The sequence below is a fragment of the Aythya fuligula genome, chromosome 2 (assembly GCF_009819795.1).
Source record: "Aythya fuligula isolate bAytFul2 chromosome 2, bAytFul2.pri, whole genome shotgun sequence".
In the NCBI taxonomy this organism is placed as follows: Eukaryota; Metazoa; Chordata; class Aves; order Anseriformes; family Anatidae; genus Aythya; species Aythya fuligula.
Genome location: NC_045560.1, coordinates 117,182,850 through 117,208,762, shown reverse-complemented (window position 1 = coordinate 117,208,762; position 25,913 = coordinate 117,182,850). Strand labels below are relative to the sequence as shown.

The 25,913-nt window shown below is 38.6% G+C and overlaps 1 protein-coding gene across 1 annotated transcript in view; it reads right to left on the bottom strand.

The window, feature by feature from the left end:
* Positions 1–25,913, bottom strand: part of CHST9 (carbohydrate sulfotransferase 9) — a 95,140-nt gene that overhangs the window by 11,642 nt on the left and 57,585 nt on the right. The window contains exon 3 of the mRNA XM_032182318.1: positions 5,614–5,651. Within this exon, the coding sequence (XP_032038209.1) occupies positions 5,614–5,651 (38 nt within the window). The remainder of the gene's footprint in view (positions 1–5,613; positions 5,652–25,913) is intronic.

Here is a 25,913-nt window from a genome sequence, read left to right as displayed (position 1 = left end):
ACATCTTGCTCTTTTAGAAACTCTTTTAGAAATAGTAAGAAAAGTTTCAAATGAAACTAGGTTCAGAAGAATATTAATGTATATTCAGGCATGAAGAATTCAATTTCCCCCAAATTGCTTTGGAAAAGACAGTAAGATCTCTAGAGGTCTCAAAACATTTTCCCCTCAATCACAATTAGCATTTCATTCAAATTAGATGACTTTATTGGTAAATAAAAAATAAATATGAATGTACATTGCATTCTAGGTCGGCAAATATCTCAAATCTGTGTTTGCCTACATTCATATACTTTTAAACAAATTTATGTGTTCAATTTTACAAAAAAATATTATACTTGAGAATTGATTACATTCATGAATTACCACGGAATAAATAGGGTGTGAATTTACAAATGGAATTATCTGCTGCAGGCTCCTTCATACTAAGTGGAATGTAACATCTTATTTTCACAGGAGGAGAATAGCTCTTGTTTATCACAGGTAAGAGAAAATACTGTTTATTCTGTGGAAGTTTTTTGGTCTAGCAGTCCTCTTGGTATGCATGCCATTATTGTTACAAATGATAAGTGCACCATCCAAACACTAACTAGTTAACCACAGTCCCTCTCTGAAGCAGAGGAATGAATAGAAAGGACAGTCCTGTGGTTAAGGGCAGGTGCATGGGCCAGAACCACAGTGTTTGATTTTGTAGCTTTGAGGAAGTCCTTTGACCTTCATGCTTCATTTTTTCAATGTCTGCAAAACAAGGAAAGATAATAATTGCCTACCCCATGTGAATATTGTAATTCCTAATTTCTGGTTAACATTAAAAAACCTTGCCATTTTACAGAGTGAGAAGGGACAGACAAAAAGCTCAGAGTCAGTCAGGATTGCAACTGAACTTCCCAGCCCTTTCTAAGTTTCACTGCTCAAACCTCATGTCACTTCTTCCATTACTTGTGCTCAGTGTCCAACCTTATTCTTAGCCTTTTGCATTCTCTAATCCTTGCTAAGAATGCACTAAGAATGGTATCAGGAGCAACCGTGATCAACGTGGAAGAAACAAAACATTATGTGCAGGGCAAACCTGAACAACTCTTCCTGTCTGATTTTTCTATCAGATATCACCAGAGGGTTGTGCTGCTCTTCAGAGGGACCTCGACAGACTTGAGAAGGGGGTAATCTAGAACCTCATGGAATTCAACAGTGGGAAATAAAAAGTGTACCTCTTGGGGAAAGAAGCATGATGCCATGCACCAGTTCAAGCTGGGAGCTGGCCAGCTGGGAAGCAGCTTCAGAAAAGACCCTGGGGGTCCTGGTGATGGATATGCCTTCATGGCAAAGAAGATCAACAGCATCCTGGGTAGCATTAGGCAGAGCATTACTAGTGGACTGGGAGAGGTGATTCTTTTGCTTTGTTTGGCCCTGGTGAGACATCTGGAGTGCTGTGTCCAGCTCTGTGCTCCCCAGCTTAAAAGAGACATACTGGAAAGAGTCCAGTAAAGGGCAACAAAGTTATTTAAGGAATTGAAACATCTGACCTATAAGGAGTGGCTGAGAGAGCTAGAGTACGCAGTCTGAAGAAGAGAAGGTTTAGGGGCATCTTATCACTGTGTGATAAGTTATCACTTATTACCTGCTAGGAGAAGTAAAGAAGACGTATTCAGGCTCCTCTATGTTGTGTGTAGTTACAGGACACAAGGCAGCAGGCAGTGACCAAAACACAGGAAAATGCATTTAAATATAAGAAAACACTTTTCCTCTGAGGCTACTGAACACTTAAAGAAGTTCCCTGAGAGGCTATGGAGTCTGCGTTCTTAGAGGCACTCAAAACCCAACTGGACATGGTCCTGGGCAACCTGCTGTTGCTGATCCTGCTTTGAATTATGGGAGTTGGACTAGATGATCTCCAGAGGTGCCTTCCAATCTCAACTATTATGTGATTTTGTGAAGCATATTAAAGCGTTACATTTGTTTGGTGGGCTAAAGGCATCAGTTTTCTTGAAGATTTTCAAACTTTTTATTTTTGGGAATGATATGAGGAATATGACCCCAAACTGGGAAAATGGGGGTAAGGGACATACCTATTAGATAACTTCAAAATACCAGCGCTTGGAAGCTGGCATACACAGACTGAACTTTTGATAGCTAGGTTGTATAAGAAGATGAAAGGGGTAGGGAAGCATATTGACGTAGATCACAGCACTGCACAAGGAAAATAAAGGAATTTGAACTGAACTGTGGAGTTTTTTGCTCATCTTGGCTTAAGTTTATTACACCACATGGATACTTGAAGGAAGCAAAGGTCATTACACTGTCATTTAACAGAGGCTTGTTTGACTTTCCTTTCACTGTTTTACTTCAGCAAATGTACAGTTACTTGTGGTTCAAGCCTAGCTCTAGCAGGGCTTCATTAAAGCCCTTTCTGTGTTACTGTGTCTCCCCATCCCCATGTGCAGAAAGGGAAATCCTCCCTGAGAGAGACGCTCAAAGACTAAGAGAAGGAGATGCCACTGCAAGAGAGCTTGCTTTGAGAGAGCTCCTCAGGGACGAAAGCAATGGGACATATTGCAGAGCATTCCCACCAGAGTCCTGACCCAGTCAGCAACTTCACTGAAAAAGAGACAAACAGGTGGGATTTTAACTCATGACCATGTAAAGACATTCAGATTCAAAATGCAAGTATGCATATTCTTGATAGTCCTTCAAAGCTTCTGGGAAGCACTGGACAAAACCGCATGTAGGAGTAAGCATTAAGACCACAACACAGATCCATCTGAGTGGCAAGGATGAAACATAAAGGATTGCCTTCAGACACATTTTGACTGGCAGTCTGTAATGTTTTGTTAGCCAAGACAGTTACACAGAAGCACAAGGTCTGTTCTTGTTTCCTTGCATTTCCCTTAGCAGTAGTTATGCTACAGCTAATCAGGCTGTAGATCAGTGCCAGGATTTACCCTGAAGTTGCAAAGGTAGCTAAAAACAGGTATTGAAAAGCCTGGATGACCCTGTTCAGGCAGAGTGGTAGCTGACCGCTGCTGTTAAACAAACATGCATACTCATATACACAAACCACAAAAGGGTGCTCAAGGAAAACCAGCAAATGCTTCATGATCAAAGCAAAAAAGAGAAGGTAAAAGTGGTAATTGTAGACTAGGGATTTTGGAAGCATATACTACTGTGGTAATATATCTATGTTATATTTCACAAAACTTTGTTTAGATTTTAGAAGGAGCTAAGAACCGCAAAGAAGCAGCAGTCTTTATGATGCCAGAGGTCCCACATCCCCACCAACCAACAGTAGGGGGTTTACCTAGCAGAAGATCAGTAGGACAAGAAGCATCCCTTCCCTGTTTCAGTCACCTCTCAACAAGATGTTTCCTGCTATTTGCCCCTTCACACTCCTGCTCCTGTCAAGTTGTAACATCATCCATCTTCTGCAGAACCACTTTTCCCTCACTGAAATTCTGGCAGACAGTTTAACTTAGAGCTGTTGCACTGACTTAAAGAAGACTACCAGGTTTTACAGGGATAATTTCTGGTTCAGTATTGGGAATAAACAGAATCCTTCCAGGGGAGGTTCTCCATTAGGATCAACTTCAGTTTAAATCTTTTTATTGAAACAGTGTTACTTTAGATCATACATGCAGTGCCTCTGCAATGGCATCCTAAGTTGTGAACTTGAAAATGAAATTCATTTCTAATTTAAAACAGTCTTCCATTTTCTGGAGGTTCAAAGGAAGCTAGTTCAGAATTGGGCATCATCAGCTTCACTAGTATCCATTTTAAAATGAGTGTCTACCATTCATCCTCAAATCAGCTTTTCACAGCTTTATTTGGGTATGCCCTCCACATATGAAAGCAATGAAATTTTACTGAAAAACATGTTCTTAAGCTAACAGCAGAGAGACAGAGCTTGTCAGCAGTTTGAGGAGAAGGCAATGGCATGCAGGAAAAGAGCCAGACCAGATACACTGAGCATGGTACCAAATCCACCTTTTGCAACTATGACAAATGTCGTTTTTATCACAGTACACCATTCCTTAGTGAAGGGCAATACCCTCCACTGAGCTGTCTCTGTCACAGAGAAAACGTGCAGAATTATATCTCCAGTCAGCCATCCCTGTCAATGTAGCCTCAAGCTGTTTTAAAAATACAACTGCCCCCCCTTCTGGCCAACAAGGAATCCCGAAAGTGTTTTTGCAAGACATTTCAGGCTAATTTTCAAATGTAATTTAGTCTATAGAAGTTAATTAGGCTTGTTTTAGGATACAAACTTTCAGCCAAAGCTCAAAACTTCCAATAAGTTTCAGAATATTTTTACATTTATTTATAAAGAAAAAAGAAAAAAATATTTTTCTTTGCTCAATGAAATGCTAAATTCTGGGCTAAACATGTTTACTCATCAATTACTTGAGGTAACGGGAACAGCTCTGATGGAACGAAGCAATGGTTATTATTTGGTATCTCAGGACCAGGCTTCCTGTGACCTTCCAGACCTTCAGAGCCTGACTTGGTCAGGAGTGGTGCCAGCTCAAGGCACTGAAAATCACTGACAGTGACATCCATGCAGTGCTGTGCCATCACAGGGGAATGCTGTTGGACTCAGACTGTGCACAGTTGCCTTAGGTAGCCAGTCCCCATTTAGGTGGTCAGTTCACAGATAATGGCGAGGTATGACACCACGCATCAACTTAAGGCTTGGAAGGAAGACTAGTTAATGGAGGGAAATTTTTGAAATATAAACATTCTAATGATGACTGCTTTTTAAGTGACTTAGAAATAAATCTCACAAACCATACAAACACCCATTTATGTGCCATCCAGATAACAGCATTCAGTGTGAGGACCCTGTGAGGAGTAACACACCACTGCTGTACAAGCCCAGTCTTTCCATTCAGGGAGAGCTTTCTTTAGGAATTCTTTAGGGACGGATTCTTTAGGAAAGCAAACTATGCCTTTCCTCCTCTCTATCTTGTCAAGGGAAATTTTATTTTAGCATATTCCCTATTTACTTTTCCAGATGCTGAGATACTGCATAGGAATGTATAAAGGCTATTTTCTAAATAATTACTTCAAAGTGACGCAGTAATAGACAGGATAGAAAACTCCTCCATGAGCACTTTCCCAGTTTAGTGAAGCCTCATGAAAATTCAAAGCAGAAATGAAAACCTAAACAACACTGAAAGACACCATTTACATGTTACATATTTCATACCAGGTTTTTTTTTTTTTTTTTTTTTTTTTTTTTTTTTTTTTTTTTTAAGGAATACTAGCTAACAAGAGAAGTATCACTCATTTGGGAAAAAAAAAAATCATAACGTAATTCTGTACTACAAAGTTTGATACCAGTGGACAAAGTATTGAAGTATTGACAGACTCTGTCCTCACAGTCAACACATTGCTAAGCAGATGCACTGAATTGCTTAAAAATGGCAAATCTGAGGTTTAACCCGAAAGGATGGATATTCATGTGAATTAGACATATCTGCAGTGCCATGAAATTGTCTGATCTGTTGTCCTTCATACCGGTATAGTTAATATTAGCCTGTCCTGTGAATTTCTCCTCTTTGTAATTTCTACAGTTCCTCTACATGAAAAATTAAGTTACAAAAAACTGAAGTGTCAAAATACCTGATTAGTTATCTGTTGTTGCAATTTTTCTCCAGATGCTGAAAGAGAAAGAAAATAATTAGTTTGCACATATTTTAATGAATATGATAATGTACACACACAACAAACACTGTAAAGTCAAGAACAAAAAAAAATCAAACATTGTAATTAAGAAATAGTGTTTAACATGAACAAATGATTTTAAACTTATAAACAGAACTCTAAAGTTAAAGAAAAAAAAAAAAACAAGCTCCTCTTAAGGAAACTGCCATAAAAGTAAGATTGAGATAGGTATCCAATCTTGTTAATCTGGTACCCCACATGGAATTGCAACATACAAAACAAAGGCGACAAATTTCAAATACATTCTATGAAGCTCTTAATTAATGTTGTGAGAATGTACTACTGCACGTATTATGTGCCTGAAAGACTGGTAGCATCCAGCTCAGGATTTGAGCATCAGAGAAGAAAAGCAGCTTCTGCTGTTAACCTGAGATAAAATTACATGCCGGTGTCATGACTGAGGTTAGGCGCCAGCTGGCTCAAGGGAGAAATTCTATCCTGATAATATCCCCAAAGTGGTGAGTTGAGTTACGGTCTCGCTCCCTCATCCTGGCCTTCTTCTGTAGCGTCCTTCAGCGTACTCCTGAAGACATGATCAAAGCCTAGAAAGAACATCGCTTTCCTAGAGCCATCTGGGACGCTAGTAGTAATGACATCTCAAAGCTTCTCTTTCCTTTTAGATCAAACAGGACAGTAATTTTGCCTCATTTACCATTCCCATGCACTATCTGTCAAAAGGGCAGCTGGTATCAATTACCCTTCCTTTGCTACTGGAGACTATCCACACATATCTGGGAAAATCAGGAATTTCGCACTGACCTATCCAGCTAGGCTACATGTACTCACAGTGTTTTTTTAAGTAATAATGATAGGACACCGTTTATAACCTGTCAGTATCACTATTAACTGTCAGGGGAGCCTGTTTCTGCTTCGCACGGATGGTTGCCTCTTTCAGCACTGGAAATGATACACCATTTCAATGGAGTTTCTTTGCATTGATGTCTGTGGCACAAGATAGGAGTTTTAAAAGGAAAAGAAAATATTTCAAATGTTAGAACACACTAATAATTAAAGGAAAATGTTCTTCCCCACTGGTTGCTGAGAATTCTTCAATTTTCAAGGAAAGCATTATAGACAATTTAGATAAAGAAAATTACTTCAGGCTATATTATAAGATTGTCTCTTATGATAATTATTTCCTGCCTGCTTCTGTTGTGTTTTTGTTTGCTAATAAATAAATAAAAATTTTTTTTTTCCTCAAAAAGAAAAAAAAAGATCACAAAAAGCCCACATAATTTATAATGTAGGGGAGAATTTCCAAAATGTATTCCCTTGTTCACTGAGATCATCTTTGGAATTAATGGAATTTTATCATGTAACTAATTTTTAACCAAATAGATTGTTGGTAATAGAAGATTAAAGGAATATGTGTTTTTAGCATTCTGTAATGATATACAAGTTGCTAGGAAAGCACAGCATTTGAAATCTCTGGTTAGATCAACACTATTTTGCTCAAAGGTTTGTGGACTTTGAATACTGATGCTTTCCTGTTTCCCAGTACATTTGTTTTTAGGCTATTTTGATTCACTTTAAAGGAATTTTAATAACTTTCTGTTGACAGCATGGACAGCTGGTCTTGAGAATTAGTGAAAATTCACTTGCTGACTGAGGAAGGAAGTGACATCAATGAGTTTCTAAAGTCAGCCCAGAGGGAAAAGTGTGCTCCGTGAGAGTAGCCTTTCATGCCATTGTATTGCCAGTGATGCCTCAAGATGCAAATTGCATTATCAATCAAACTTGTGGTTTCTACTTCAAGCAAATATAAAAATGGACACAAAGACTGGGAAAGACCTGCCTGGCCACTTTTGACATAGTTAAGGAAAAAGTGAAGATGAATTTGTGTATTTTTTTTTTTCCAATTTAAATACAACAGTATCAAGGAGAAGGCAGTTGCTTAAGTGTCTGCACGATATACCAGCAATGATGACATGGGTTAAATAGGACAGAGATTGACTAGGCTGTTAAGGACAGGAGGGAGATCAAATTCAAGGTCAACAGCAAATTGAATACTGTGTTCTCCATTTATTCACTAGACGATCCTTGTCCTCATCATGAAACAACTACATGAATTTGGCATAGTCAGCAGTTACGCTCAGAAGAGGCCAAGATCCATAAAAACAGAGATGCTGCAAATTAGGGTGGAAATAAATTGGCACCATTATTTCAGGAAGTCTGCAAAGTCCTGATGTGTCCTGTACTTTTGTTTTAAGGTGAAGAGCTACAAAAAAAGTGGAAAAAAACATCATGAACACATGAAACAACGTCTTCATTTTCCTTAGCATGAATAGTCTTTTATTTCCCCCTTCCTCACTGTAATAGATCATAATTAAGTTTAAAATGGACATTCTTTCAAAAACAGCAACTACTAAATAAAAATGTCCCTCCAGAATTCAGCTTAAAAATATTTTTACATATGTATTTTTTAATTTAATTTTATTTTTTAAAGGCACAACCTAGTAACACCTACAACACTGAAAGGTGTTCAAGCTTTCAGCTGTCAAAGTAGGGCAGTAGAAGGCTTTGTCATTGAAATAACCAACATTTTGTCTGTCCTGCTTTTTATTTTATTTTAATTTTAAAATGACTTTTAGAATGACTAGTCACTAATCTGTGTTTTACCTAACTTACCCTTAACTTTGAGAGGGATGTTTCTGTTTAGGTGCTTTGTTATCACTTGTGGTTACTGTCATCATTCTCTGGCTCCGTTAGAGAGAAAGGTCCAAATCCAAAGGACACGAGGCAATGGGACACCAATTAAACCAGAACTGGCAGAACAGGCCAGGCAGTCCCAGAGGTAACACCTGCATTAGGCTCATGACATTCATATAATTCTTGAGATCTGCCAGATGTTTCATTACCCATAGACCTTCAACACTAAATTCAAAATTTACAACAGCTTTTCCTGAGCCACTGCAGTGAGACAGCAGCTCGTACAAGATGAATGGATGCATGAACATCAAATTAATTGGGGAATTTACTGCCATCTGGAAATTTATAAGGAAGTGGCTCAGCTGGTAGTCAGTGTAGTCCAAGAGACATGTCTTCTGCAATGTGAATGGGTTGTTCTTATCCTGTGCTTCTCCTGAATTTTTTTTTTTTCTTCCTACATGTCATCAGACAAACTGTTCCTAACTCAGCTCAGGAGTGCTATTTGACCAGCTATCTTGACAACACAAGCATATCAAACAGTCTCCATCATAGACAACTACACTCCACTGATATTTTGAGTCAGAAGACAAGTATTTACCAGTACAAACTGGAATTCTGAGGACTTGCTGAGGCTCTGCTCTCCTGCCACTCTAACTGAAGCTAAACTGGTACAAATGAGACAAATCATTTGTTGAAACCCAGAACTGGAGAAATAAACCTCCCCAAAATAATTTTTAGTGATACTTTTTTATTTTTCTTTTTTGGTCTCTCCAATCACAAAAAGTGTGAAGCACTACCCTTATGTGGTTTTAGATGATTTACATAAATGGCTTTCTTGTGTTGTCCTCAAGCTGTGTCATTTTACAAAAAAAAAAAAAAAAAAAAAAAAAAAAAAAAAAACCTTACAGCAAACATTCTTTAAAAGATTTATCTGTATTTCCATCCACTAATTAGTACACTGATTCCTGCTTCCAGAGCAAGGTGGATTTTTCAATGTTTTGCTTATTTGTTCTTGCAATATGGAAGATTACCTTACTGAAAGGAACAGAGTACATTTTCCAATGTAACTGACCACTGTAAGACACAAGAGCATGTCATAATTGATGCTGTCACAAGGAACTGCAACACCAACTCCTCAGCCTTACACTCCCAACCTACTCAGAGAACAGTGCGTAATTATGCACACTGTGCCCTGCTTACCTCCATACAAAGGAATGTGATATTTGTGCAGGTTTACAGATTAATCTGCTGTAATTCCTTTTAATGTTAAACTACTTCCAGCTCAAATATAATTAACATCACCGGGTACAAAAGATTGATTAGAAATATGAGCACACTCCAACAGAACAAATAACAGCTTGATGCTGTTTCTTATGTTCAAATAGTTGGATACATGAGGAATTATGACAGCATGTTTGTTCCCTAAGTATATAGCAAAAGAAAAAAAAGTTTCATTTAAAAAGGCAAAAGACTACTACTGCATTTAATTAGAGTGTAAAATTCCTTAAATACACAGATCTGACAATTTATGTGACGTGACTGCTACAAGTCCTAGCAACAAAGGATTTATTTTTTTTTTTCTTCCCCAAAATCAAATCCTAATTTATTCTTTAAACAAGAGGGGGACCCTCAGCCTTGCCTTGAAACAATCATATTCATAATCTGAAACAGCCATATTCACATAGCTATGTGGGGAACAGCACTACAAGGAAATCAGTTTTGAAGAGAGAATTTGATATTCTAATATCAATTTAATTTTGTTTTTCCAGTTCGTGACAGAAACACTAACAGCTTTGGATTTCACTTTATTTTTATAGACCTAAATAAACACACATGCAACCTATTTTGTTATGATCCATGCCCCTTTCATTACTGGTTTCCTATCCTACTGGAACAGTGAAAGGAAACCAAGCCACTTATTTCTGACAAATTTTTGCAGCAATTTCTAATGGCGCCAGAGCCTGAAGAAGAAACACTCAGATTTAGTTTTCTGACTTTTAACTGAGGAGGTGTGGCACTAACAGATTATCTTCTGACAGAGCCTTCAATTTGGCAGGATGATTTAAATATTTAGGACAAAAACATACATTTCCTACAAATTAGCTGCAGAATCTCCAGGACTTGTAAGCCACACAGCTCCTTCAGATACACATAATATTTTCCTCCTAATATGGAATTTGGAAAACCAAAACTTACAGCATTGCCTTCAAAACCTAGTTTTGATTATTTTTGCACCTCTGTGATAATTATGCAACTGAATATGATTACGGTGGCCTAAAATGTATTAATCACATCTTCATGGTATTGCATAATCCTCAGCTGTCACAATGCCAACTCATAAGTTGCCCTGGCAGTAGGAAACATAAAAAGAAACTCAAGTTGATACTGATTGAAGCAAATGAAGGAAAGTTGGCCATCTCAAAACACTGAAATTCTCACAGCATTCCAAAGTCTCCCCAGTTAATTTTTCATGATTACTTTTGATATGAAAACAGACCTTTAATTGTCAGTCTCTAATAAGGATGCAGAACTGTTCTCTTGGAGGTTCAAAGGACCCTGGGAAACTAAACATTTACGCAAGTTCCAGTAGTCAAAAGTCTTGTGTTGATTAAAATACACCGTTCAGTTTCCACCTAACAAATTCAAAACAAAGAGAAACCCCCACCCAAAAAAAAAAAAAGTTCCTGGTCTGATAAAGAAACATTAATTTTAATAGGATTGAGGACCTTCATTCATTAATTCTGTGCATAAGAAAAGATGGAAGGGTGCAATATAAATATATTCTTGGGCCTGATTCTGCACTGACAAACACTGTATATCTGTACTTATGGCAAGGAAACATCAGAAAATAAGTTAAAAATCTGGCGTTTTACCTCATCAGCACTGACAAATATTTTCAAATAATAACGAATTGCCAGTACTTCCACTAAAACAATTAGTAGGCAGGCCTGTCTAGCAGTTTTCTCCTAATTTGTTGCTTTGTATTTCTGGGAAAATGGAAAGTAAAGGTTTGTCACCTTGTTCCTTTAAGGATGGAAGATTTGAGATAATGGAAACATGCCAGACGATGTATTTGGTTTTAAGATCAACATGATATTGATATCATGCTTTGGACGGTTTCCAGCTCAATGTAGTATATTTATTTTGAATGCCTATTTGGCATTCATCCTGTATCCAGCAACAAGAATAGTTTGTTTCAATTTTGTTTTACAGCTCATTATGCAACTGCTTTGAAATGCTTTCTTTTTTATCTAACTACTTCACAAGGTTTTCCGATTCCTGTTCTCCTAAGGAACCAAATGGAGCAAACTACGGAATCTTACTCATCTGCAATTAGGCAGACAAAATCAGTTACTTATGGCTTAGCAGATGCATTTCCTCAAACTCCATCACAGAGTGTTCCAAATGACAGGTAGAAACTGCCTCAGTTCTCATACTGCACGGGCCATCGCTTTTTCATTTTCATTGCTTTTTCAATCAGATGGACCACCAGCCTCCACTTTCATATTGCTAGGTATGTATAGTGCTTTATATAGTGATCATTTAGAGCATAGATCACCATCTGTTAAAATGTCTCTCTAACTACACTCCACTGTTGAGCTCAATTGCTTATGCGATCATCTTCCACTAAGTGGGTTTCTGGGCTTTGACACAAAATAATCTGTTTCCACCCGTCAGCTGGTCCACTGCAGCTTCCTATGTTAAGGCTCTTTTTTTTTTGTGTGTGCTAAATGAGAGATAGTTGCCCTTGACTTCTTTCCACTGAAGGGAAACTATCTGGCATTCACTATGCCAGAACCAATCTAAGAGCTGTCATGAAGGAAAAGACCATGACCATGAAGAGTAACTAGTGCATGCGTGTGCATACTCATGGACCCCATGCAGAAATAGAGCCATGGACATACTGCTGCATCTTTAACGTATCCTGGTATAGCCTTAGGCAGTTGAAGCTTTGCATTGCACTGACAGTAGGGCTAAAACATTGCAGGAGTTTGGATTTGGTTTTGGTTCCTGCTTGGTTTCTGTTCACATTAAGAACATATGGTTGTCCCCACCCAGACAAGGAATGTGACCACAGTTGAAAATTTTAGTCAAATTAACTATTTTGAGGCAAAGCCATATGGACTCATGACGTTCAGTGTGGCATACATTAGAGAAGGTCAGCTGCTGGTCTCTCACTTGTAGTGAAAATGAGTGAAAGTCCAGATGTGAAGCATACCATGCCCATCCAATCTTAATTAGAATGGTCTGGAAATCGTATATGAAGATGAAGGCACCAGTACCAAAGGCAAGCAGCACACAAAGTTCGACATAGTTATGCACACAGAGCCTCTTTTTTTTCTTCTTTTCTTTTCTTTTTTTTTTTTTTTTTTTTTTGACTCACCTGCTAGGATCATTGCACCACAAACATCAGAGCTACAAAGCTTCTCTCGTCTGAATCAGAAGCAGTGGCATGAAAGACAAGCATGCAGCAAGCCCAAACAGGGGTAGAAAAATCCAGCTTCTTGGCACTAATTACAAAGTAGAGTCCCACAGCAAAGTCTCCATGGGAAGCTTTAGTCTACAGTTTCTGTATTTCAGAAATAAAAAAGATGAATTGTCTATACAACATAAGGCCAGGAAGTGACCAGTGGTGATGAGAGCAAATATTCTTTCAATTTACTACTCATTCTGAGTTATGCCTACATAAACAAACTGTACTTTGAATCTGCCATGTTTCTTTGTTTAAGGTCTAAATATGCCACTCTAAGGCACGCTCTTAGCACATTGGCCTTAAATAACTTCACTGAAATTATTCAATTTCAAAGCAAAATATTCCCCAATGAGAATGCAACACTTACAGAGAGACAGTGCTCACATTTGTAAGGAAGGTTACATGCATGAGAATTTGCAATTAATCCATGACTGAAGAAAGAGGGGGGTGGGGATGGAGGAAAAGGTGAAATAGCCCTTCGAAATAGAACCTTAACAACTGGAAAACTAAAAAATTATCTACAGGATAATTGTATAGTGAGAGAAAATTAGGAGGAGAAAAGAGAAAAGAAACAAAGCTCAAATATAACCTTTCCTTATACACAGCTCTGCATTTAGATTGGTCAGATTCAAAACAAAAACCTGCAGCAATCAGTGAGCTGCAATGAGTACAAATTTATCTACGTTTTGTATAACTATAATATGACCTTTCACGACCAACTCTAGAGCTTGAATTCAGCTATAGTTATAGGAAGCCATTTGTTAAAGGTCACCTATGACTGAGAATATAATACGAATCCAAGAGGCACACAGGTTCAGGTTTGTGCTAGTCATAAGAAGTTGGGGAGAGAGGAGGGTGGGAAGCTCAACCACTGCTGCAGATTTGGTTCTCAAATGGATTTGGATAGTTTGACAACACTGCTTAATCAAAGTAGTTGATTTCTGATATGTGAACTATTATGAGAATACACAGTTCTAACGCTTGCCATTTGTGACTACATTACTGAAATGTTACCAAATAAAGTTATATTACCAAGTAAGACTACTTATTTTCTTATTGTAATTTGAGTCAACTCTTGGTGACTAGAGCACTGTAAAACCTCCTCTTCCCACAGTTTCTCCATCCTTTGAAAAGATCATGCAAGCTCAGTTATTATTGCTAGAAAGAAGATTCTCAGGTTCACATTAGAGTTCAGAGCTAAATTAAACAGCTATACCTGTCTTTCTTCATAGATAGCTTTAGGTTTTTTTTTTTTTTATTATTATTATTATTATTATTTTATTTTTATTTTTAAAGATAGTGAACGGGTAATATTTTAAGGAGTTCCTTGAAAGAAGAGCCCATATTGATGTACAAGCAAACCTTAACAGGAAAATCTCCTCAGACATATAAAAAACATTTCAGCCATGTTCTTTGAATATGTTCTTCAAACATGACAATTCAAACTGTATCCTCCATATTGGAATGAGAGTGGACTAGGAAAAAAAGTTATATAATAATCTATGCATAGAAGTCAAAGAAAATTCACATGAGAGAGCTATTTAATCAGAATCTTATGAGATGAATAATCCAAAATCAACTCTGATGCCCAGTCTGCAAAGAATATAATACTGCTACATTAAGCCATAATTTGGCTTTTGAAAAACAAACAAACCAAAACCTTGTATGCTTAATATCTTTAAAGACAAACCTGCAGCTCGAGCTTGTAATATGCCCAACCACTAACTTTCTCCAGCCAAGTAGCAACTGAGCGTATATTGCATGTACACTAATTGCAACCACCTCCTTTCCTGCAGGTGAAACACCCTGATGCTCCAAGCCTTACAAACAGCACCATACTCTGCTTTGGCAGGAGGCTTTTGCTTACTTTAGAAATCTCCACTGTTACTCCCTCTAGGTACCATCCTTGCTGTGCCAACTCTGGTATTGGCAGTGCTCAAAAGTGGGAAGAGGCAGGGGTGATGAATCGAGTTCAGGTGGAGAAATAATTATGAAAACTGATCTCACATATGCCACCGAAAACATGGTTAGATGTTTTCTTTTAATTAAACAGAGACTAAAAATAACAGCAGTAAGGTAGCATCCAGTGCCCAGAAACTGTGAGGTACCCCAACGGCGACAGCCTAAATGATGCAGTGTATCAATTTGATCACTCAGGCAGAGGCTAAGGAGTTGTTCTTAGGTAGAGTGCACCTTTTTCACACACAGAAGGTAAACTCTCAGGTGGGCTTTAAAACCACATCTGCAGCTTTTGCACACACATGTATTCTCTGTCCCCCCAAAATATTTCTCTGTCCTCTGCTGCTTGCAAAGGACCATATGTACGCACACAAAAGCTAATACCGTGGTACAATTTGCAACTATAAAATGTGCAGGTGCAGTTTTATGGAGACCTACGAGAAGAACATGACCATACAGCATACTATTTACATAGCAGCTCTCAGAAAACAAATTAAGTAATCTTCCCATTTGTCACTGTAGGATGTAACGTGCATAATAAGGGGAAGTAGAATTTTACAACTAAAATCACAATGGCTGACGGACTAATTTAAGAGACAAGTCTACGCAGTTCTGGTTTGCAGACCATGGGTATGCATTATTACTGACAGCAGTGACAGTACCCCAAACTGAGGGCAAGATTAATGCATCTTCTGCAAGGGCAAGAAAGTGTAAAGAACTCTTTCAGAATTCCTAAGTAATTAAATTAAAATATATTTTTATGAATGAAAAAGCTCACCACTTTTACATATTTCACATCTCCCCAGTGAACTGTATTCTTTTCCAGGCATTAAAAAAAAAAATTCCTGTGTGCCTGACATGAATCAGCAATGTGAATTACTGACCAAAGAAGCTTCAGCAAGTGCTAAGTGACATATTCATAATATGGTACCATTATTCACATGTAAATTACTACTTTCTACTGAACTGAGCACTCAGGATGAGACATTTCTCTTTCCTTCTGGCAGGGGAACTCAGTCAATATTGTGTCTGATTATCAACAAAACTTAACATACTATTGGCTTACTGCTAACTGCAGGGGAAAGGTCTTCCTGTATTTCCACAGATTAAGGAAAAAAGGCATATTTCTATTTAGCCTATTATTATTATTTTTTTTTTTTAATAACTGATTTTTTTTTAATATAAAATCTAATTAAATAATGTGAATAGAAATACAATGGCAACATGGAAAAATTCTCTTCAGATCAGAAAGTATATTGGACTAAAGCCACTCCAATTGATATTACTTAAATAGTTTGTGAATAGTAAAATATCCAATTTTATAGGACTATATTTCATGCCTTGTAAGGGATTTAAAAAAGAAAATGTGATAACTGAGCATTCCACACACACCCCAATAACTTTTGGGCGTCACAAACATATTGACCTTCTGCTATAATTAAAGTGATTTGTATACTTTGGATTGTTTACAGTATAAAGGCTAGGTGCAAGTATTGTAGGTATAATGAGGAACAAATCTTCAGAAAAATTAATTTTGTGTCCTTATGTTGCTGGTAGGGAGTGAAAGGAGTGAGCAGCATTTTTAAATAGATAGTTAATTAGGTATATAGGTGGAGACTCTGAAACAGCAGAGCTGCAAACAACTCAGAGTTTCAGATTTCTTCTGTTCATACAAACATATCAGTAACGTCTGTACTTTCAACAGTCCACATTTTTTGCCCCCTTGGTTACAGACAATCATCTCCCAGAATCACAGAAAAAAATACAGACACCTACGGTTCCTACTACATAGCCTGAAAGTCAAGTCCAATACAGTAAAAATTACAACAGTCTGTCACTGCAATAATGGAAACTGGGATAAATTCCATTAATGCCAAGTTCTTTGCTGGAAAAGCAAAACCAAACAGCATCACACAACCATCTCCTAATATTCAATATACAAATTATCTTAGTAAAATTACCCCTTGAGACAAACTACAGACCCACAACTTTTCTTAGTGTTTGGTTTCATGACTGGTCTAAACTGCTTCAAGCCTGGCAAAAATGGAGAGCACTTTTGCTACAGTGACGTGCTTTTCCTCCTCCGTTACGACAGTACTAGTGGCCTTGCATTGTGTGGTGAAGACATATCACAGACCCAAATCAGCTAAAAATCCTCATCTTACTTAATAGGCTGATTTTTGATCACATCAGTTCAGAAAAGCCACATGGGCTGTATGGATGGAGACGCATGGCTGGGGATGACAGAGGGGGCAAGGAGAAGTCCCCTTCTGAGGAAGCTCACATGTGGATCCGCATAAACCTGCTGTAAATCCAAATCCTCAGAGCCCTCATCTGTTCAGCTGCTACTGAACCATCAGCACCAGAATACCAATATTTGTCACAAATGACTGAACAGTTCAGATGAGCAACAATAACAAGTCTCTTGTCTGCCTGTTATTTTCCTTCAGGGCTTGCATTGTATGGGACTCTTTTTTTTTTTTTTTTTTTTTTTTTCCTCCTCTACTCAGACACACTGTCTATTTGGATTTCCAAAAGGTATTTGATAATCTCTCACACAAGACTTTTTAAGGTAACCTAACAGGCACAGAATTAGAGAGAATATCTTTGCATGAATTTGGAAAATATTTAAAAGATAGCAAACAAAGCATAGGAATTAATGGTCATTTCTCACTGTGGAAGAAAGTCAGAAGCAGAATCCGGCAGGAGGCTGAGAAAGGACCAGAGATGTTCAGTATGTTCTTAAAAATCACACAAGAAAGGGACTGCACAGGGAGATGACCACAGCTGTTGCTGATACTATTTTTACACCTGAGCAAGGTGTAGAAATGACAGAGGCTAAAGAACTTTGGACAAGAGTAAGTAACTAATCCAGTGACATGTGAAGTGCAATTTCTGCAAATTGATGCAAAGCAGAGAAAAACATTTTTACTTTAAAGAGTGATGGATGATGAACTGAGTTCAGGACTCTTTGCTACTTAGGATAGAGATACTGGGGTGGCTAAACTACACAAATGCCAGCTATGTGCTCACAAGCTAGAGAAAGCAAATTGAAGACTACTGGAAAAACAAAGGAACTGTTGTGTTACTGTATACACATACCCACGTCTTAAATATTACATGCAATTCTGATCCTTCAACTCATGTGAATGATGAGACAGGAATGGCATAGAATGAAAGGGGGTAAGATGGTGGACTGAAAGCATAGAGTGGCTTACAAGGAGCAACACTATGAAACCTGGAAAAGCAATGATCCAGAGGAGATATGATAGAGATCTACAAAATCATAAGTGACATGGAAGGGGTGAATCAGAACTGACTGTTCGCTGCCTCTTCTAACACAAGGCCAGGGGCATCGGATGAAGCAGGCAGATGGCAGGTTCAAAACAAACATGAGGAAGCAGCTCTCCACGCAACTGGGAAAGGAAACTTGGGAACTCTTCGCCAGGGGATGTTACGGCTGCTAAAACTTTACATGGATTCAGGGGACAACTGAACAAGCTGAGAGACGGGAAATCCTTTGGGGGCTGATAAGCAAACAGAAACCACCTCTGGCACAGGAAGTCCCTGAAACACAAACTGCTGGAGTTTGGGAAAGTAATGTGAGGAGGTTTCACTGCTGTCAGGATATTGAGCAAGACAGAGACCAGGTCTGACCTAGTATTGCTGTTTTTATGTGCAACAACACAAGACAAAAAATCAAATAATACAAAAAAAAAAAAAAAAAAAAGGCACCAGTTTCAACTACTTCAGCATTTGGAGACCTTCAGCTGGCAAGTCCAACACATCTTAGTGACATGCCCAGGTGGTGGCAGGCAGGCAAGACACAAGTGAAGTCAGGTTCGTATCTCATACAGCTCTCAATAGTGGGGTGCACCAGACAACAAGTGAAATCACTCTCAGTTCTTGATCCCTGGGCAGGTAAAGCCCATTGACTATGCCTAAACTCTGGCAGTGCTGAGCAGTGAAGCAGCCTGGAAATACCAAAGTTCCTCTAGGTGCCACAAACAAAATATTCCTTCTCTACTTGTTCTGCTTTCAGGTACCAAGATCTCAGCACAAGGCCCTTTTTTTATCCTACAGTTTTGTTATTAAAGCACACATGGGAGACCTTAAACATGGAAGAGCATGAAAATCCTTCCTTTTTGGAAGGGGCACAGTGATGGCCTCCTGCTATGGGGGAATGCCCTACCACCAGGCTCTCCTCACATAGGGTGGTGTTGACCTCTCTCACTGAGCTGAGTGTTTAAATGAATTTCCAAGGAAAAGGAAAGAAAGACTAACTGAATATTAAAAGTATTATGCTCTGTGTGCAAAGCTTAGCAATAAACAGACTTCCAGAGTTACACAGAAAGTGTATTGAGAGCAGGGGGTTGAACTGCAGCACCCTTAGCCACTTGCTAACACCAGACCATTCTCCTAGGTCACACACTGGCAACATCATGTGTTTAGGAGGCATTACAAGAATGTGTATATGAATGAATATATATATATATATATATATATATATATATTTACCACCTGTCAATTTGTTGGCTTTTGGGGTTCTGCTCCCCTGGAACTCAACAAAAATCACTAGGGAAAAACATGAGACTTTTTTTTAAAAAAAAAACAAACAAACTGAGCTGTTCAGATTTTTGTTCATAAAACAGACATCCATTTAAAGAATACAAATAGCCCCACAGTCATCATAACAACTCTTAAACACTGCCTCTAATTATACTGCATTGATTAAATACTATATATTTTTAATTTATTAATTTAATTAATATTTTAATTAAGCTTTGTTCATACAGTACAGCTCCTATGGCTTTCCTCCTTCTACAGGATGAATTCTCTCTTCCTCTAGAGTTTCATTTTCATGGCAAATAATGCCTCTCTCTTCATTTATTTTCAAAATGAAAAACAAAATCCACACAAAACAATACATGTCTCAGCTGTCAAAGCCAGGTGTCAGTTCTAAACTTCACCTGCACGGACAACCCCTGAATCAATGTCTGTAGTATTCTCACACTGCCTCTAAGTCCTAGCAGGAGGCCTACTTTTAGTAGTTTAAGATGTTACAACTCCAACTGCTGAGTTGTTTTAATAGATTGTGTGAGTGCTCCCAGGTTACTCCAATGTAAAAATCTGGCTACCTACAATCACAGCTGAAGACCAGCAAAGTGATTTGCCCACAACCAGTACAATGGAACAGATAGCCCGAATGTTAGCACCTAGTGCCCTCTACCTGCTTTGCTTAAAATGCATGAGAAGTAAAAAAGCACACAGAACTTCACTTTCTAATTTTTTGAAATTCTCTCAGCCTCACAATTAAGCTGGTCATAATCTATTTTGTAAATTACTGGAATCAGAAGTGCTATTCCCTTCTAGGCTGCAAGCTACACAAGGGAATGCCATTACAAGTGGTGCAGATATTTTACGAAACCTAATTTTCAGCTTCCCTTAATAACATTCAATCATTGGAACTGTGAATTCAGGTGTCCACCTTATCTTTCCAGGAAATGCAGCAGGAGGTATGCTGCAGTGAAGTTCATCATGACACACAGAGAAAAAGGAATTTCAGCCCATAAATCCTGGTCCTGTAATACAATCCCAGCACGGAAACACTTACGTGGGCCATCCAAGCACCCGGCACATACTACAGATGGGCAGATCCTGATGCCTGCACAGATAAGACTGAACCATAAAAGACAAAGTTTTAATGAGTAGATAGCCAGCACCATGAATGGAGTTCCAGGAAAAGTTTGCCTCAGTAGCCTTGACTTATCACCCAGCCTAAGCAATATTACAATAATCCACAGTTATCATGTCTGATTTGCATTTTTAATTCCAAATTGTGCTAAAGATAAATTGTTTGAATTTCCTTAGCTATAAAGAATCCACAGCATATTTATTTTCTCACTTTTTATTATTATATGCACTAACCTCTGGATTCTCATGCTGCTTCCCTCTGAACTACAGAATAGAAAGTTGAGCATGTCTAATTGTGGAGGGACAAAACCCCTGCTGAAAGACCCGATCACAAGTCCACAGATGCAAAGGCAATGCAGTAGCTTTGGGTATGCATGTCCCTTAATCATAAGCAATGGTTCTAAAATACATTGTCATGATTCCCTGCATCTTTCCTATCTGATGGAACATTAATATCCCACCTGCAGGTCTTCCACAATGTAATACAGTAGCATTCCCTCAAAGAATACAGGACATACAGGAAATATAATTGCCCACATAGACATTTAGCTACCTATTTCTGAAACCATCTGAATTTCAAAGCTTTGTTGTAAAGATGTTTCTAAAGACTTCATTTGAGGCAATGCAGCTTAAAATACATAAATAAATCATGCTGCCAGCATGGTAGGTCCTTGTCACTGCTTCTCCCCCTTCCCAGAGCTCTGTCACCAGTGGTCTGGCATTACTGTCCCCTCCTGCTCCTGGTCTCATTCAGGTTCACATATATGGCATATTCATTCACCCCTGACACCTCTCTCACTACAGCAGACACATTTGACAACTTAACTTGTCAGACTGCCAACAGCACCTAAAATAAAAACAGGTAACACCAGACCAAGGCCTTCTATAGCAAGCTTTGGCGAGGAGCTGAGCACAACACTGACAAACAAGCCCTACAACACAGAAGCACAGCAACACGACTGCGTGCTGTGCCCGTTGAAAGCATGTGTAAGCTAATACTTGCATTCTGCACGCCTTAGCATTACATTGGCCTGGCAGATAGGGTCCCTGAGTGCCTTCTTCATTCTCTGTGATTGGCAGTAACAGCCAGGAGAGACTACAGCAAAGCCACAGGCTTGGGACACCCCTTGGAGCACTTTTCCAGCCCTCTGTGATTGTTTATCCATCAGAGGGGTACAGAGAAAAGAAGTCCTGTGGCAAATTCTCACAGGCATGGCATGCAGCTGGTAGGCAAAACATAGTATTTATTGGCACAAAGCCAACTTACTTGTATACAGGGAGCTGCCAATGTGCCTCCAGTGCATATTAACCATCCCATCAAGTGCATATTAACCATCCCATCAGAAGCCGACTGGGGTAGAGTGGGGTCCAACAACACAAACCACCGACACACAGTGAATCTAGATGTGACATACCACGAAGCACCAAGTATTTTAAGCCCTCATGCACTCCAGTGGGCGTCCTAGGTGTTTCCTGATGGGTATGTGTGAGTAGAGGCTCTGTGTATTTTTTTGTTTGTTTTCAACAAAAGGAGGTTTTGCCTTTTTAAAACTATAGCAGAGAGATTTTAGTACTCAAAAGAAATGTAACTGTGTTTGTGATTATTTTCTCTCCTGCTGCTAAATACGATCATTTGCTCCACTTCGTTTTTTATTAATTAAATTAATACTAATTGAGCAGCCTTTTAGTATATTTTTAGCCTGAGTGTATTACGTGCTAAATCCTGCACACTGTAGCCTCTCCTTTGCCTTACCCTTTATCCCCAATCCCAGAGGAAACGTTTAACTGCAGATCACTGTCCTGAAACTCTTCTGTTAGCAGATATTTATATGTTCGTACTCTTCAATCGGTACAAAAATCAACAGATTTTTTTAAAAGATATTTTGAAGAAACTTTTACAAAACAAAAGCAAAACCAAACACCTACAGCTAATTTTGTGTGACTAACTGCCCCCTAGTGACAATGTCCAATTACGAATAACTTCACAGACACTTCCAAGCCTTGCATAGTTCCGATAATCAGTATCTCAAACATTGCTTTTTAAAGAAAACGAAGCAAAACAGTCAAGCATACACTATCTCATAAATAAATAAACAAACAAAATTGTTAGCTTAAAAGCAGACTTATTCATTCAAAACATAATTCCAAATGCTTCAATTAGTCTTTTCTTGCACAGGTAACATCAAAGCCAATGTAATTCCTGTAACTCAATGTATTCCTATTACTCAAAAAAGTGGTGAGTTAAATTACAATAGCCAATGAACTGATACACTTCTAAGAGCTGTCTGTCACTGCGTGGTGATTCTGCATAAGTAGAAAGAAGAATTAACTCTGAGCTAGCCCTGCAATGTGTTCCTCTCAAAAAATATCACACCAAATGGTCAAGCCCACCTCAGACCAGTCATAGAATCACAGAATCATAGAATGCCTTGGGTTGGAAGGGACCTTAAAGATCACACAGGTCCTACCCCCTGCCATGGGCAGGGATGCCACCCACTAGACAAGGTTGCTCAAAGTCCCAAGCAAAAAAATTGTTCTGCATCTTTTTTATAAGCTCCCTTTCAGTATTGAAAAGCTGCAATGAGGTCTTCCTGGAGCCTTCTCTTCTCCAGGCTGAACAACCCAGGCTCTCTCAGCCTTTCTTCACAGGAGAGGTGCTCCAGTCCTCCGATCAGCTTTGCAGCCCTCCTCTGGACCTGCTCTAACAGCCCCACGTCCTTCTTGTGCTGGGGGCCCCAGAGCTGGACGCAGCAGTCCAGGTGGGGCCTCACAAGGGAAGAGTTGAGGGGGACAATCACCTCCCTCACCCTGCTGGCCACCCGTCTGTTGATGCAGCCCAGGATGCAGTTGGCCTTCTGGGCTGCAAGCACACACTGCTGGCTCACGTCAAGCTTTCCATCTACCAAGCTTTCCATTCTCTGCAGGGCTGCTCTTGATGAGTTCTTCTCCCAGTCTGTGCTCATGCCTGAGATTGCCCCAACCTAGGTTTCACACATTGCACTTGGATTCATTGAACCTCGTGTGGTTCACATGGGCCCACTTCTCAAGCTTGTCCAGGTCCCTTTGGATGACATCTTTCCTTTTGTTGCATCAACTGCACCACTCAGCTTGGTGTCATCTGCAAACTTGCTAAGGGTGCGCTCAATCCCATTGTCTACATCATTGATAAGGATATTAAACAGCACTGGTCCCACGACAGACCCCTGAGGGAAAGTTTCCCTGTAACAGCCACTCACATGTGGAGTAAAGATGTCTGCAAGGTGTGCACACCATTGGCTTTATTTTGTACTGTTACCCATTAAGGTGAAAGCTGAAGGTTCACAAACTGTTCCTAATACAGAATTAAAACTGGGTGCACACACACATATACACACAGCATGCACACTCCATATGCACAGGTGACCAGATCTGGAGATGCTGCTTCAAAGCTATTCATTGCTGTTTTGTAAATAGGAATTCTCACATTTTATCAAATGTAGCCTTTGGTGGCTTTTTATTTTTATTTTTATTTATTTATGTGGAGAATCTCACAGCAACAATTACACTTCACTTTGTAAAACAGCTCTGGGCAATTTTTGAACAGATCACCAACAAAACTACTTTACGTAATACTGTTTTCTGGTATGCTTTTTTATTTTTTAATTTTTAAGAGGATGTAACTTCTGTGAAAGCAGTTTTTTTCCCCCTTCACACTTAATGAACATGAAATACATTTTTCTGTTTTTGTTTGTTTGTTGTTTTTCTTTTGTTTGTTTGGTTTTTTTTCCTAATGAAGTAATAACCTTACCACATTAATTTGGTTTGCTGCACTCACTGTCTTTGCATTCATAATCAGTGATGTTAGCTACAAAAGCAGTTCTGTGTGCTCACAAGTTACTGTAATATTGGGGTTTTAGTCAAAAAATACTCCTATTTTCCTCTGGAACATTAAATTGCAGTCTTAAAATACAGCCTTTTAGTAAGCATTTTTTACAGAATATAAAGAACAGCCCATAAAGCAAAAAAGACATGGCAAAAGAGACAGATTTTTCAAATGCAGACAACATAGAAATGTACTGAAGCAAGTTCAAAACTCCTGAGGAAATTTTGATTACTTAAAAACAACAGAAACCAGTTCTACGATGATCCAAATTACAATTTAACCTTTTACATTTCCATCAAAAAAAAAGAGAATGTTTTTATCGTTAGTACCTATTCTCAAGTTTTATTTCTTTTATTCTCAGAGTGCTTACATTGTTATTTGTTCATATTTGACACTGCCTAATATGGATAGTGTAGACATATAATACCATGGACTATAAATGCAGACTAGCTGCCTATTCAGAGAAAGGAATAAAACACTCTTTAGTATTTTTTCAATCATGCCAGAAAAATCCAGTGCCTTCTTAAAGCTAATAAAAGCAGACAAGAAACATGCTACTCTTACACTTTCATGAGACATAAAGCTCTCCAATTCAGCGGCTGTGGAAATTTCTTCTGAACATATTAAAATGATCTTAGGTCTCTACAGAAACCCTGCTCATAAAACAAAAAAGCTGGGATAGTTAAAATTAATACATCATAAATAAAACATGCTTTTCAGTATATATTAAGTGACAGGTCTCAGAAACTCCACTGCCATGCACACGCTCACAAAGCAGCAAGAACACACGCAATTCATTAAACCCACTCAAGTGTGCTAGTTCTTCCTGGCATTATTCATAATTGAAACATTTCAATTTTAGTTAACAGAAAAAAAAACTAATTTAAAAGTAAAACAAGAAAATTAGTTCTGTGTTTCGGGATTACAATCCCATAGTGCCTTCAACTACACATATTTAGCCTTGGGGGGTTTAATTAACAAAAAAAAAGTTTATTTTTTTGTTATTCTTTTTTAAAAGAAGAGGCAACATTGCCCATTCAAACAGAAATATTTGCAGACACAGATATCCTAAATATTTTTTCCAGTATGCCATACAGAAGGAAAAACAAAAGGAAAAAAAAAAAAAAAACAAACAATAAAAATGTCTCAACTTGTATTTTAACCGTATGCCTTGAAAATGTACTTCCTGCTGTTAAACAGGCATAAAGAACAGACTCCCCCTCTAATGGGCTTCAGCATGGTCCTCAGAGGGAAATCTACTGCTTGAAGCAAGAAGCATAGCAAGAGCAGTGCACTTTACAGGGCAGACAGCTGGGGTGGAAGGAAGGGGTGACAGACACCCCCCCACCCCATTCACACTGGGCAAATGCAAGTTATCTGAAAAACCTTCATCTGTTCTTACCCACTAAAGCTCCCTGCCAGGCACCTCCACAGTCATTATGTGGCTAGAACACCTCTCAGCCTTTGGACAGTCCATGTTGAAGGTGACAAAGCACCCTGAAGGAAATCGATTATATCATTATATCGTAAACGAAAGGGCTGAGATTCAGATCTTACATC